Source organism: Vidua chalybeata, unplaced genomic scaffold (genome assembly GCF_026979565.1).
Source record: "Vidua chalybeata isolate OUT-0048 unplaced genomic scaffold, bVidCha1 merged haplotype scaffold_246_ctg1, whole genome shotgun sequence".
NCBI classification, from domain to species: Eukaryota; Metazoa; Chordata; class Aves; order Passeriformes; family Viduidae; genus Vidua; species Vidua chalybeata.
Window position 1 is genome coordinate 30,531 of NW_026530379.1, and position 14,784 is coordinate 45,314.

Sequence of the window (14,784 nt, forward strand, 5' to 3'; positions counted from 1 at the left end):
TCTGCCAAAAGCCCTTTTACTGACCTGGCAAGAGGGCAGGGGTCTGCACCCACCGAAATGTTTCTCCACCACCTATAAATTTCAGGGGGTTGATGTAGGAATTGTATCAAACATACCATCCATCTTTACACTGCTGAGGTGATTCGATAGGCAGGGGGTTAGAAATACATTGTGTCAGATTGCTGTACTTGAAGCTGATGTCCAGGCCCTGGCCAGGAGCCGTCTCCATGCCCCAAAGCAGCACAAAGTCTTCCTCATGGCTTCCCTGCACAGGGCTGACTCCACACTTGCCCTTAGTTCTTCTGCTAGACTATGGCTAAAGCTTTTTGTCAAGTCACTCTCAGGTCAAGTTAGGCCTGCCAGGTTTTTCTTATGCTAACTGCTGCTAAGTACTTAGGTATGTCTGTGCTAATTACTTCCAAATCTTCACCTCCTCAGGGCATCCCAATTAATTTGGGAAGTTTGCAAATTTTTGGAACTACTTGAGTTGAGCAATGGGAAATCAAGCTTTCCTGAACTGAGGATTCTTACTTGCCAGATTCTTCCGTGCCTTGGCCACTAAGGTGTTTTTGTGCAGAAGGCAAGAACTTCAATGAGAAAATAATTTCAGCATGGAGTAAGAGCTTCTGACAGAGACCAAGTGTTGCCAGCAGTTGCTCCAGGTGCTCCTGCCAAGAGCCCCTGCAGGCAGGAGCGCAGCCCCCAATGCACGTGGGCTTTGGCTCCCTCTGGCACAGAAGCCCCCCACGGGCACAGGTCTCTGGGGCAGGAGAAGGGCACCAGAGCTGCCAGGGCCCGGGGGGTGGCAGGTCTGCTTGGGCAGGGACTCTGCCACACCTGCTGATGTCAGCGCTCCCCGGGCCCCAGGGGTCCGAGCAGCATTGGTGCTCTGGCCCACACGTTCCTTGTCTGTGTCACACCCGCGGGTTTAGGATGGCCACCAGCCGGGACGTGTCCCAAGGAGGCCGTGCCAGCTTCTGTGGAAGGCCCCGTGCCCTTCCCAACACAGCTGCGTCGGCAGCCCTGGGGGCTCTGAGGCCTGGGGGGAGGAGGAGGAGGAGGAGGTGGAAGAAAAGGGGGGGGGGGAGGAAGAGGAGGATGAAGAGGATGAAGGGATGAAGGCCCCGGAGGAGGAGGAGGAGGAGGAGGAGGAGGAGGAAGAAAAGAGGGGGAGGAGGAGGAGGGAAAATGGGGGGGGGGATGAAGGCCCTGGAGGAGGGGGAGGATGAGGAGGAGGAGGAGGAGGATGGGAATGGGGGGGAGGATGAAGGCTCAGGAGGAGGAGGAGGAGGAGGACAGGGGGGAACGGGGGGAGGAAGAGGCTGGAGAGGATGAAGGGATGAAGGCTCGGGAGGAGGAGGTGGAAGGACTGGGAAGAGGAAGAGGAGGAGGAGGAGGATGAAGGAGCAGGAGGAAGAGGATGGAGAGGATGAAGGGATAAAGGCTCGAGAAGAGGAGGAGGAAGAGGAGGTGGGGGGGATGAAGGACCAGGATGGAGGAGGAGGAGGATGAGGAAGGAGGGGATGAAGAGATGAAGGCTCGGGAGGAGGAGGAGGATGAGGATGGAGGTGATGAAGGCTCGGGATGGGGGGGAGAGGATGGAGAGGAGGAGGAGGAGGGGATGAAGGAGCGGGAGGAGGACAATGGAGGGGATGAAGATCTGGGGGGAGGAGAAGGAGGAGGAAGAGGAGGAGGAAGATGCGGCAGCGGGAAGGGAGGAAGAGCGGGAGGAGGAGGAGGAGGAGGAGCGGGAGGAAGAGGAAGGCCCAGGAGGAGGGACCGGGGAGAGGAGAAGGAGCGGGAGGAAGGCCCGGGAGGAGGAGGAGAAGGAGGAGGATGGAGAGGAGGAAGAGGAAGATGAAGAAAGCGAGGGGATGGAGGAGAAGGAGGAAGATGAAGGAGACCCCGGGGGGGAGAAAGAGGAGGAGCAGCGCGAGGAGGAGGAGGATGCGGGAAGGGAGGAAGGCTCGGGAAGAGGAGGAGGAAGATGAAGAGGAAGGCATGGGGATGCAGAGCCAGGAGGAAGAGGATGGAGCCGGGAGGGGAGGAAGGCTCGGGAGGAGAAGGAGGAGGAAGGTGAGGAAGGAAAAGTGGGAACGGGGAGGAAGATGAGGAGGAGGAGGAGGGGGGAGGGATGAAGGTTCCTGAGGGGATCTGGGGGAAAATTCGGGAATTTTGGGGGGAAAATTCGGGATTTGGGGGGGGGAAATCGGGAATTTTGGGGGAAATTTGGGGATTCCTCCTTTTCTATTTGCTGATGGTTTCAGCCATTCCTAAAGACCCTGTCGGGCTGTCTTAGACACTTGGGGTGAGGAATTCCTTCCAACCTGGGCCACTTTGGGTGGGTCGGGGGCGGCCCCAGGGCAGGGGGCAGTGTGTGCAGGGGCCCTTTGTGACACGGTGCTGCGTGGTCACCGTGTCATGGAACAGGACAGCGTGTCCAAGGGCCCTTTGTGACACGGGGTGACATAGGAGCTGGCGGTGACAAGACCACGCCAGAGTGCTTGGAGCACGCGACGGGACAGGACGGGACAGAGCGGTGCCGTGAGGAGCCCCCGCACAGCGCACTCGTTCGTGTCTGACCCGGAGCTTTTCCCAGGCGTTATTCCTGCAGCTGACCTCGAGGCCAGACCACAGGACTTGCTGACCTGTGGCCTTCCTGAGGCTTCTCTTCTGCAGGTGCCCTTGAGGGCAGACCGTGGGACTTGGTGCCCCGGAGGCATCTCCCATCCCTGCCACCGGTGCCCTCGAGGCCTGACCACAATCAATCCTTGACAGGAGTCTCCTGTCCTTGTGGCAGGAGCCCTCAAGACCAGAGTGCAGGACTTGCTGTCCTGTAGCCTTCCTGAGGCTTCTCTCTTGAAGGTGCCTTCCAGGCACGACTGCAGGACTCGCTGACTCGGAGCTTTTCCGAGGCATCTCTCCTGCAACTAGCCACAAATCCAGTCACTGCCATGGAGCAGAGATCCCTGAGAGGGCCCAAGCTGGCCTGGGTGCAGGAGGAGGAAGAAGGCCCTGGAGCTGCCCCAGTAGAGGAGATCAAAGAGGTGGTGCGGTTGAAGACTCTACAGGAGGGTGAGTGGCAGAGCTGGGCTTAGGGTTGGTGCCTGCAGCCATCTTGGCACCATTGCATCCCATCCCACTGCATCCCATCCCATGGCATCCCATCCCATCCCATGGCATCCCATGGCATCCCATCCCATCCCATCCCATCCCATCCCATCCCATCCCATCCCATCCCATCCCATCCCATCCCATCCCCTGGGGACATGCCCACGGACAGGACAGAAGAGGGGCCGGGCAGACACCCCGCAGCGGCCGTGCTCCATCCCCTGGGGCATCCCGGGGCTGTCCCTGCCTGGGGAGCTCAGGGCTGGGCTGTGTTCTCCGGCCTCTCCCGCAGCCCCTCAGCTCTGGCTGCGCTCGCTCTTTGCCAGATGCAGCCGTGGACCGCACACAAGAGCAGGACCCCGCCCGTGGCCTCTTCCGCAGAACAGTGGAGGTACCTGCAGCCATCCCCACCTGGGCTGGGCCTGCTGTCACCGCTCAGCCGAGCACCGTGCTTGGAGCATTCCGTGGAACATCCCTGGCTTCCTGCCCTTCTCCTACACCTGCTTTGCAAATTCATCAAGAGGATTCAGGAGGAAGAGACCAGCACCATGGGCAAAGGGCTCAGAGCATATTCACACACCTTCAAAACCAAGACCTGTGCTGCCCTGCTGGATATGCTCGTAGAGGGCGGGTTTTGCAATCCAAAGCAAATAAGCAGCCTGTGGTTTGAGGGTTTGATCCTCCCAGGAATTGCTTGGCCTCCCAAGCCACACCTGCTGGTCACTGGAAGCCTTTGAGGCCATGGCAGTGTGGTGGGAAGGGAAGCACTTCTCTGGGGAAGCTGGGGACATTCCTCCCTCTGGCAGCTTTCCAAGTCTCCCCGTGCCTTCTCCAGGTGCCCGCCATGGTGAGGTACATCCACCAGTGGCTCATGGACAATCAGTTTGCTGAGCAGAGGCTGAACAGGGCCCTGCTGGATCTCACCGAAGAACAGCCTGCTGATGTAGTAATGACACTCCTGTGTGTGGCCCCATCCTGTGACAGGTATGGGGCCACCTGCCCAGAGGGCTCAGGGCTCCCCAGCCCATCAGCCTGTACAGCCTGTGCCAGGTGTCTGACCAACAGAGAGTCCCCAGGGCCCTCTGGCTGCTCCCTTTGCCAGCCCTGGCACCTCAGCCCCCGAGCCTGCTGCCATGCTCCCTCGCTGCCCCTCAGGGGCCTGTCCCCACAGGCCTGGGCTGCCTGGGTGCTGCTGGCGAGGGGCAGTGGGCAGAGGCAGAGCCGGCAGCCAGCTCAGGTCCCCGCTGCTGCCCAGGCCACGGTGCTGTGTCCCAGACCCCCCTGAGACAGAGCTCTAACCCCGCAGAGCTGCTTTCACCATGTGGAAGAGCATCATGTGCTCGCCCAGGACTGCCGAGCCAGTGCAGCTGATGCTCCTCGATGTGCTGGGGAGTTGGCCAGAGCACAGCACGTTCACCTCTGATGGGGACAAAACGGGTGTCTTTGTCCTGGCTGTGAGTTTCTGCAACTGGCCTTTGCTGGTCCCAAGGCCACCTGCCCAGCAGCTCTCCATCCTCCTTGCCCCACTGCATCTCCCTGCCTCAGGCGCTGGGCTGAAACCTGGCCTCGGGGCAGCTTCAGGGGCACCAGGCCCGCTGCTCCCCCTGCGTCCCTCCGGGCCTCTCCCTCCCGTGCTCGGGCCCTGCCACACGGACACCTCGGCACTGAGCGCTGTCTCGGGGGGCTTTGTCCTTTGCAGGCAACTCTGGTGATGTGGAAGATCCTCCAGGTGCCCTGTGTCCCACAGATGGTGACGGTGTATTTCCCCCACCTACTTGTGCATCTGCTCTTCCAAGTGCTCTTCAGCACTCTGGATATGCCAGAGGAGGTCGATACCTTCTGGAAGGGATGCCAGCAGCAATACGGCCTTGCCACCAGCCCCAACAGGTACTCCATCCCACTCCTCTGTCCCTGCCACATCCCTGGGCAGGAGCCAGTGCTCCCAGTGTTACCTGGGCTTTGCTCTGCACGCAGGTTTGCAGTGCGGACCCTGAAGTCCCTGCTCTGCCAAATGGAGCACGAGGATGTGGTGCTGGCAATGGAACGCAAGCGTGGCTGGGACACGCTGCTGTGTGCTGACACCCACCACTATGCCGTGGGTCTGCTGGCCAGGTGAGACCCCCTTCTCCCCGCTGCCTCTGACATTTGTGCTCTGTGCCCAGGGTGCCCCACACAGTCCCAGTGGTCGTGGGCCAGAGGGCCTTGTCACCGAGGCACAGCCAAGCAGACTGGAAAAGGCTGGCAGAGGAGGGTACCCACAAGGAGCTGCCTCCCAAATAGCCCAGGGCCCCTTGCAGGATGCTGGGGAAAGACCAGACCTCTGTCAGTCTGTCCTGGGAGAGGTTTGTCCCCCGGCCCAAAGTCTTGGTTACTTTTTCTCCTGCCAGGGAGATATCCCGTGTCTCCATCCCCTTGTGCTCCCGGATCGCTCGCTACCTGCTCCAGCTGCTCAGCACACTGGAGCCACGCTGGGAGCTGCCCGCCCTGGCCTTCCTTGTGGAGGTGAGCCTGATGGCCAGCGCTGCCTCGCTCAGCTGCCTCCCAGCTCTCTGCCCTCTCGTAGCCGCAGCTGCCTGGGACGGGTGCCCGCGCCCTGTGCTGCTGCCTGGGCCCAGCCCTGTGCGGTTCCGGGCTCCTGCCGGCCGGGTCCCCTGTCACTGCCCTGTGCCTTTCAGGTCCTCGAGTGCCTGAACTTGAGTGGAGGCAGTGCTAACAGAGTCCTGCAAATCTTGTCAAGGCACCTGCACAGCAAGTGCAGGGACAGGCGTCGCCTGGCGCTCAGGGCCCTTCTCAAGCTCATTGACAATCCCTCGATGGTGAGAAGGGGGCAGCGGCTGAGGCTGCGCTCGGGAATGCAGTCGCTTGGGCTTTGCTGGGCTTTAGGCACTGGGGCAGCTGCTCCCAGCTCTCCTGCCTCCTGCTTCAGCTGCCCAAGTGCCCCGCAACAGCCCTTTGGCCTCTAGGCCCTGCGGCAGCAGGATGGCGTTTCACAAACTTGTGTTCCGCACAGAGTGAAAAAATGGGGAGCCTGACTGAAAGTCTTGTGGAGCTCCTGTGCGACACAGATGGAGAGATAGTTAGCATGACAGTCATGCTCCTCAGCTTTATCTCCCGGGACAAGGACATGCTGATAGGCAGCTCCATTGCACTGCGGCTGGTTGAGGCGCTCCTGCCACTCTTTGACCACGTAAGGCTCGCTGCCTCCAGCCACAGCCACTGGCTGCTGCCCGGACACTTTGTGCCCTGTGGATTTCCAGGCCTGAGCCAAGCTGAGCCCCGTGCAGCCGATGCTCAGGTCTTTTTTTCTTCCTTTCATACAGGACAATAGCCAGGTGCAGCTGCTCTCCATCCTGCTCTTCCAAACATTGCTGTCTCTTCCACTGGAAAAGGACAAAAAGGCCCTGAAGACACACGTGCGCCAGAGCCTGCTGCCACTCTTCTTCCACTGCCATGATGAGGATGGGCGTGTGGCACAGGTGAGGACTCGTGGGCTGCTGCTGTCCCCCTGGGAGGCGGCTCAGCTGCCTCCTGCCCTGGCGCCTGCTGGGCTGCAGCCTCCTCCAGGCCTTGGCACAGGGACACAGGTCCTGCGCCCTGGGCTGTGGGGCCATCTCCGCGTCTCTGCTGCTCTCCAGGCTTCTCAGGAAACGCTGCTTTGTGTGGCCCAGTTCCTGAAGAGGAGGGATCTGGAAAAAGTGGTGAAGAAGAAGAAGCTGTGGAAGTTCACCGAGTGCCTGGTAAGGATGGTCTGGAAGTGCCAGCCTCAGGCTGGAGAATCCCCCTGAGCGCGGTGCTCAGTGTGCGGGGCTGGCAGCTGTGCCCCTGCCCGCTGCTGCAGCCAGAGGCGGCGCGGGCTCTTCTCCAGGCTCCTGTGGGCCCGAGCTCACGGCGGTGCGGGCAGGGGAGGCTGGGGCTGGGCGCAGGGAGTGCCCGGTCCAGGGGCTGAGCCCGCGCCAAGCCTTCCCTCCTGCCGCTCTCTCCAGCTGGCAGACGACAGCAGCAGAGCGGCCGAGCACCTGCGCCAGGCCATGCCCTACCTGGAGAGCCCAGAGGAGCCCCTGCGAGAGGCGGCCATCAGGTTCCTGGGTGAGCCGCGAGCCCGGGCTCCCTCCCCGCCCCGCCGCAGCTCGGCCCCAGCCCCGCCTGCTGCCCCGGCAGCGCCATCCGGGCCCGGCGGGGTGGAGCCCCGGCTGGCCTGGGCGCTGCTGCCGCCCTCTCGCAGCCGTGCCCTTGGGCGGCAGCGTGCGGCAAGGGCCCGGCTGAGCCCTGCCGGGCCAGGAGGCCGTGTGGCCACAGGGCCGGCAGCGCCGCTGGCAGGGAGCTGTGCCGCTGGGCCGTGACAGGCTCTGTGTTGGCAGGGATGGCCGGGCGGCAGCTGAGGGGGAAGAAGGAAGAGCTCCAGCTCATCTGTGAGGGTGAGTGAGGGCAGCGGGCTGTCAGCGGGGGCTGGCGGGGGAGCTGCAAGCCGTGCCCCGGCTGCGCAGGGCTCTGCTCCCTGTGCGGACGAGGGGCGGCGTGGGCAGAGCACACGGAGATTTCAGGGCCACCTGGGGGATTCGTGGCCAGCACTTGGGGCTGATCCCATTTGTCCCTTATCCCTTATGGCCATGGCCGGAGCCGGCTGGGATGGCCCTGGCAGGGAGGTCTCCTCGGGTCCCCTCAGATCCGGGATCTGACCATGGCTCTGTTGCTCTCTCTTTCAGCCCTTGAAGGCACGGCAAATGACATCAGCGTCGCCGTTGGAAGCCTGGCAATTCAAACATTGTACGTCCTCCAGGCAGTAGAGAGAGCTGGATATTCCCTCTTGGACAGCCTGCATGATCAGCTCCGCAGGGCATGGAGGACACGGCCTCGTCTCTTGGGGCTCGGCTGGCTGCGCTGCCGGAGCTGTGCAGAGTGCTGATCCCAGAGGCTCTGTCTGCTGGGGCCACCTGAGCCAGCAGGAATGTTTCATTTGTTTAAGGTTGTTCTTTCGTTCTTTTTGCTTTTCTGTAGGATATAAATATAGGATGTGTTCTAATAGACAGACTCCCAGGATCTTTCTTTTGCTGCCCAGGCTCTGCAGGGCATAGGGGAAGAGGGAGCAAAGGGTGCCTGGGCTCAGCAAGCTGCCCAGGCACGTGCAGGCTTGCAGGGAAAATGGCCAGAATCCACTTGGCCTTTGGTGGTTCTGCTGAAGCCTTTGTGCTGCCAACAGAGCCGGTGGGCAGGGGCGGGATTTCCAGGGATCCCTGTGTGACCGGTGCCTGGAGATGGCCACAAGCCCTGTCCCAGGCAGGAACCGCCATCTGTGTCCTCCTGCCCGTGTGTTGCTGGCTGCATTGCTGAGGGTTCCGAGGTGCCTCTGGATGGGGCTCCTCGGGAGCTCCTGTGGGGCTGCAGCGCTGCTGCCGGGCAGGTTGGCCGGGCTGAGGGAGACCCTGAGGGGATGGGGCCACCAAGGGATGAGGGGCTGCGAAAGCCCTGACAGGACAAGGCAGTGGGAAGGCACGGGGGGATGTGGGAGGCAGTGGGTACTCGATAAGGACAGTGGGCTCGAGAACGTTGGCTCGAGAAGGAAAGTGGGTTGGAGCCAAAGAGACCACTCAGCCCGATGTTCATGGGGCAAACAGAGAGCGTTTGTGCTCAAGCCCTTCCTTCTAAAGGGCCTTTGAAAAAGCCAGTCTGGATAATTTCACTGGTCTGATCTCTGCGCCCCTTCAGATTCTGGCCTGTGAAATGCCTGCAGCCTTGGGAGAGATGTGATGGGCGAGGCCCCTGTCAGTCAAAGCAGGGGCTGGTCCATTCAGCCAGTACAAGGCAGCCTGCACTGTGACACACGGCAACAGAGTGCCAGGCACAGCTGCGGGTGCTCCCCATGAACCTCAGCTCTGGGACCACTGTCTGCCCCAAGCTTCAGGGCTGCAGTGGGAGCTGGGCTCTGCCCTGGGGCCATCCTGCAGGGACAGCTGCAAACAGGGAGCATTCCCTTGCCACCAAGAGCCAAGCCAGGGCTGCAGGGCAGCTGCTCCAGCCCGGACGGCACTGTTGGGTGCTGCGCTCTGGGGCTGGGGCTCCCCGCACAGGGGACTGGACTGGTGTGCCCGAGGAGACAGAGAAGCTGCAGCTTCAGCCTAACTGAGGTGGGTGCATGGGCTGGGAAGAGTGGGGAGGCCCAAGGGGATTCACAGAGCTCACCCTGCTGAAAGGACAAGGAAAAGGGAGTGGGAGCTCAGCAGTGAGGAGAGCGGAGGGCTGGAGAGCAGCTCTGAATGCCACTAAAATCCAACCAGACCTCTGAGACATTGCTGCTCCTCGGCCAGTGACAGGATGAGTCCCTAAGCCAGGGGCTCGGCCTTCCTCGTGGTGAGGCGCATCAAGGAATGCAACAGTGCTGGGAACTCACTGGGGGAAAAGAGGGAGCAGTTGGGAAGTAAAAGGCAGGTGGGGAGAGAATTGTTCAGCAAAGGCCTGAGCTACAGCTTGAGCAAGCTGAAAAATGGCATTTGGGGTCATCCCAGATTGATTTCATTTCAGAAGCTATTGAACAAGTTTAATTTTTGGGTGGTGGCATGTTTTCCCTTGGAGGTGTACACTCTGCAAACTTGGGCTGTGTTGCTGAAATGCTCAAGCAAGTCTGTGCTGCAGGTCACACCATTTCTTCTTTGGCTGACTGGGGCCCGGTGCTGAGCTCCAGCAGAGCCCTGGCAGAGCCCAGAGCAGCCACGCCTTGGGCACAGCTGGGCTGGCTCTGCCCTCACATTGCTCTGACATCTTTGCATCAGACAAGCCCATTCCGAGCACAGCCCTGAGCTTTCTGCTTTGGCAGGTGAGCGAGACTCTCCTGCAGGCCAGGAGATTGCGCTTGGGGACACACATCCCATTGGCAAGGACCAAACTCTCCACAGTCCCAGCTGAATGCCTGGACCTCCCCAGGATGGTTTGTCTGTCCCACTCTTCATTCCTTTTTGGCTGTGTGAAAAATGCATATTTTATGATTGGCTTTACGCAATAGTTACAATGAATATTATATGTGTAATGTTGGAAAGTTATGCTGTATTAATTATCTCAAGTAGTGTGTTGAATGTATTTTTAGGTTATAACACAATGTTAAAATAGAAAGTATACTATGTAAGATCCTTTTTAACTAGCTCAAGAAAGAGATGAGATAATCAAGGAATTCTTCGCACAAAGATAACAATTTCAGAAACCCCTAAATTTTCCAGAGGAGAGGAATTTATGGCTTTCCTTATCAACAGAAACGAACTTCTTCAAGCCTGACTTAGACTCGAAGGCGCCTGGGGATTAATAGAAACTTTTTAGCAAGTACCAGACGAATTTCTTGTTTTAAATAAAATATATGCATAATCATGAAGTGTTTTGTATATGCAACAGGCTATTGTTTTTAAGGTGATTTCTTTGTTCACAAGGCATGCTTGTCGTGGCTTAAGTGCCCGAGAGCATCCGGACGTCCGTAATTCTTTGCTTTTTATTTATTTTTTATTTTTATTACCTGTCAGTTGACTTGTAACGAAAAAACAGTCGTCATTACAGGGATGCTTGACACAGGGGCAGATGTCACAGTCATTTCATACATCTTTTGGCCCCAGGAATGGGACTTGGTTGCACCTTTGGGTTCTCTCACAGGCATAAGAGGAAGTTCCCTATGCATGCAGAGTGAGAACGCATTCGTTATCAAAGGTCCAGGAAGAAAAACAGCAATCATTCGTCCTTTCATTGTGCAAAAACTCATCACAGTGTGGGGAAGAGACCTCTTAGCACAGTGGGGACCGAGATTGGAATTGGATTTTTAACGGGGGTCACTGTGGCACTCACCACTCTGAAATTGACTTGGAAAACCAATGATCCTGTTTGGGTGGATCAGTGGCCCCTTGAACGAAAGAAATTGAGTGCATTGAAAAAGTTAGTCCAGGAACAGCTGCAGAAGGGACACATCAAACCAACAAATAGCCCATGGAATTCCCCAGTGTTTGTCATTCACAAGAAAACTTCAGGATCTTGGAGACTGCTTCACGATCTCAGGAAGATCAATGAGGTCATCTAAGATATGGGGCCACTCCAGCTGGGACTTCCATCTCTCTCAATGATCCCGAGAGATTGGTTGCTTGTCATCATCGATCTCAAGGACTGCTTTTTCAGCATTCCACTCCATCCAGATGATGCTCCACGTTTTGCATTTTCCGTCCCAAGTTTCAACAGGGAGGAACCCCTGCAAAGGTACCATTGGACCGTTCTTCCACAGGGTCTCAAAAATTCTCCGACCATCTGTCAATGGTATGTGGCTCAAGTTTTGCGTCCAGCACGGGAGAAACATCCGAAAACAAAAATCGTTCATTACATGGATGATTTGCTCATCGCGGCACCAACAAAACAGGAGGTGCAGAGAGTCCGCAACTGTGTGATCGCAGAGGTTCAAAAAGCAGGAATGGAAATTAGTGCCTCAAAAATACAAGAAATTGCACCTTGGAAATATCTGGGACGGAGGATCACAAAGCAAACAATAAGGCCACAAAAACTGGAGATCAACACAAAAGTCACCAATCTGCAGGACTTGCAACAGCTTTTGGGGGAGATCAACTGGATGAGACCGATCTTGGGAATCACAAATGATGACTTTTTGTCACTGCTCGATCTCCTGAGAGGGGACAACAACATCAGATCTCCCAGAACTCTCACGCCTGAAGCACGGAAAGATCTTGAAAAGATCACAGATATGATTCAACAGAGACAGGCACATCGCTTTGCGGAATCGCTGCCTTTCCATTTGGCGGTGTTGGGGGAAACAGCACAACTGCATGGGTTGATTTTTCAATGGGATTCATCTCAAGGAGACCCTCTTCTGATGATAGAGTGGGTTTTTTTAGCTTACAGGCCCTCAAAAACAATTCTCACAGACTTGGAGATGATGGCTCAGATCATCATCAAAGCAAGGACAAGGTTGCTGACAATGTCAGGCAGAGATTTCTCAATCATTCATTTACCTTTGAAGAAAGATTATTTTGAATGGGCAATGCAAAACTCACAAGATATTTCCATTGCGTTGTTAGGGTATCCAGGGGTTTGCACAGATCATTTCCCACCTCACTGAATGCTAAATGCAAAAATAAGTTTTAGAGAAAAACCAAAAATAAGTCAGGGACCAGTGGAAGGGGTGACAGTGTTCACTGATAGTTCAGGAAAAACTCACAAATCAGTGATCACATGGCAAAACCCAAAAACAGAGGAATGGGAATCAGACATCAAGACAGTGCAGGGTTCACCACAAATTGTAGAATTGGCAGCAGTGGTCAGGGCTTTTCAGTTGTTTCCGGAACCTCTCAATCTGATCACAGATTCAGCATATGTTGCGAATGTGGTCAAACGATTGGAGGGATCACTTTTGAAGCACACAGATAACGAAATTTTATATTCATATTTATCATGCATGAGAACAATCCTAGAAAATAGGGAACACAAATACTTTGTTACACACATCAGGGCGCATTCCTCACTTCCAGGGTTTTTAGCAGAAGGGAATGCTCGCGCAGACAAGCTCACAATGTCCATCTCGCAGACACTGCCAGACATTTTCGAGCAAGCAAAATTGAGCCATGCATTCTTCCATCAAAATGCTCAAGCATTGATGGAATCCTTTCGCCTTTCAAAAAGCCAAGCGAAGGAAATCATCAGTGCTTGCCCAGATTGCCAACTTGTGCAGCCACCTGCATCCACAGGAGCAGTCAATCCAAGAGGATTGCAAAGTCTCCAGCTGTGGCAAACTGATGTCACAAAATACCCATCTTTTGGGTGGCTCAAAAACATCCATGTTTCAGTTGACACATTCTCAGGGGCAATTTTTGCATCATTACATACAGGGGAAACCTCAGAACATGCCTGCAGACACTTTTTACAAGCATTTGCATCATTAGGGGTGCCACAAGAAATAAAAACAGATAATGGACCAACCTACACAGGCAAAGTGCTTGACAGATTCTTAAAAAAATGGGGAGTCAAACACATTTTTGGTATTCCTCATTCTCCCACAGGTGAAGCAATCATCGAAAGAACACATCATACCCTGAAATCCCTTTTGGATAAACAGAAAAGGGGGGAGGCAGGTGCAACACCTTATATGCGGTTGAACAAAGCTCTGTATGTGTTGAATTTTTTAAATGGCTCTTTCTCAGAGCCCACTCCACCAATTATCAGACACCTCACGAACAACACACAAGCAAAACTAAGGGAAAATCCTTTAGTTTTGATCCGAAACCCAGAGACAGGACAAATGGAAGGCCCATTCACATTAATCACTTGGGGCAAGGGTTTCGCTTGTGTCTCCACAGGGTGAGGGCTGAAGTGGGTGTCAGCAAGGCACGTGAAACCTTACCGGGTGCAGACGCAAGCGGACACAGATCCAAGAAGCAAAGAGACAGGCACGCAAACGAAGGCAGACAACGGCGCTGCAAACATCTCATCAGACAACGATTGACAACTCAGAGACTTGGGGTTCTTCTTGGGACTCGAGTGTCATTCGGGTGTTGCTGCACTGCAAGGTTTCTCACAGAGAGTGAGGACATGAGCATGGGGTTCAGACAGATAGTGTTCATGTGCTTCATTCTTTTGCCTGTTGCCATGGGCAATAGGGCACATTTTCCCATGAGACAGCCAAAGGGAAATGTGTGGGAAACTTTGGCAAAGGCAGCAGGTCTGGACAGCATTTGTCTGACTCATTCAAGGCCAGGGAAACCATTCTCGACATGTTTGGTAGGTGTGCCGGTGAAGGAATGGCCGATCCCAAAGAACATCCCTCCAAAGGTTCTGAAATCTTTTTCGGATCCTGTGGAAGGATGGCATGTTTGGACACAGTTCCTTCCTGTGGCTCATTTCGAACCCCAGGAATTGGACATCTTTGGGTCAACAAGAATGCAATTTTGCATCATATTCAACCCATCGGGAGTGACAGAGACAGATAACCACACGATAGATGTCACTCCAAACCAGCTCTTTTACAGAAATGCATCATCCTGGTGCAATTACACCAAGATGATGAGCAAACTATCCCTCCAGAATCCAGCCGTTTTACCAAAAGGAATTTTCTTGATTTGTGGGGACAGAATTTGGCCTGCAAAAATCAGGGGCGGTCCATGCAGCATTGGAGAACTCTCATTGATAACACCCAATTTGAAAACTTTGAGGAAACAGTCACGCAGGGAAATAAGATCCATTGAACAATATAGCCCAAATTGTGATGATGAGGTTTATACCTGAAACAAGGCTCGGAGAATTGCAGTAGCAATTTTCTCACCCCAAGCAGCATTGGGGGTGGCCTTGACACAATTGGACCACATGGCGTGTTGGCTGAGCAAACACACTCCTGCCATTTCTTCTGCACTGAGCGACATGTTAACAGATATCGACAGCGCGAGACAAGCAACGCTTCAGAACAGGGCGGCAATTGATTATTTGCTGCTATCACATGGACATGGGTGTGAAGAATTTGAGGGGATGTGCTGCATGAACTTGTCTGCTCACTCGAAATCTATCCATGAAAATATAAAACAAATGCAAAACAGCATCAGCAAATTGCAAAAGGTTGCAGGATCCTGGTGGGATGACTTCATCAACCTTTTTAGTCTCTCACCATTGTGGAGGGAGCTTTTGAAGATAGCATTTTATATCCTTACAGGATTTCTA

The 14,784-nt window shown here is 55.5% G+C and overlaps 1 protein-coding gene across 1 annotated transcript; it reads left to right on the forward strand.

The window, feature by feature from the left end:
- Window positions 1–2,538: 2,538 nt before the first annotated feature.
- On the forward strand, window positions 2,539–8,133 carry LOC128783381 (uncharacterized). The gene is made up of 14 exons (XM_053934026.1): window positions 2,539–3,075; window positions 3,438–3,502; window positions 3,947–4,095; window positions 4,418–4,565; window positions 4,811–4,998; window positions 5,086–5,223; window positions 5,499–5,613; window positions 5,787–5,927; window positions 6,122–6,298; window positions 6,432–6,587; window positions 6,747–6,848; window positions 7,095–7,197; window positions 7,470–7,526; window positions 7,815–8,133. Exons 1-14 carry the CDS (start codon window positions 2,955–2,957, stop codon window positions 8,012–8,014), a joined length of 1,860 nt encoding a protein of 619 aa, XP_053790001.1. The 5' UTR covers window positions 2,539–2,954; the 3' UTR covers window positions 8,015–8,133.
- The last annotated feature ends 6,651 nt before the right edge of the window (window positions 8,134–14,784 follow it).

Excerpts from the sequence above, each read along its gene's own strand:
- LOC128783381 (XM_053934026.1), top strand. The coding sequence starts at position 2,955 with ATGGAGCAGAGATCCCTGAGAGGGCCCAAGCTGGCCTGGGTGCAGGAG. Across the intron at positions 3,503-3,946 it reads TCTTCCGCAGAACAGTGGAG|GTGCCCGCCATGGTGAGGTA; the intron begins GTACCTGCAGCC and ends TGCCTTCTCCAG. Across the intron at positions 4,096-4,417 it reads GTGGCCCCATCCTGTGACAG|AGCTGCTTTCACCATGTGGA; the intron begins GTATGGGGCCAC and ends CTAACCCCGCAG.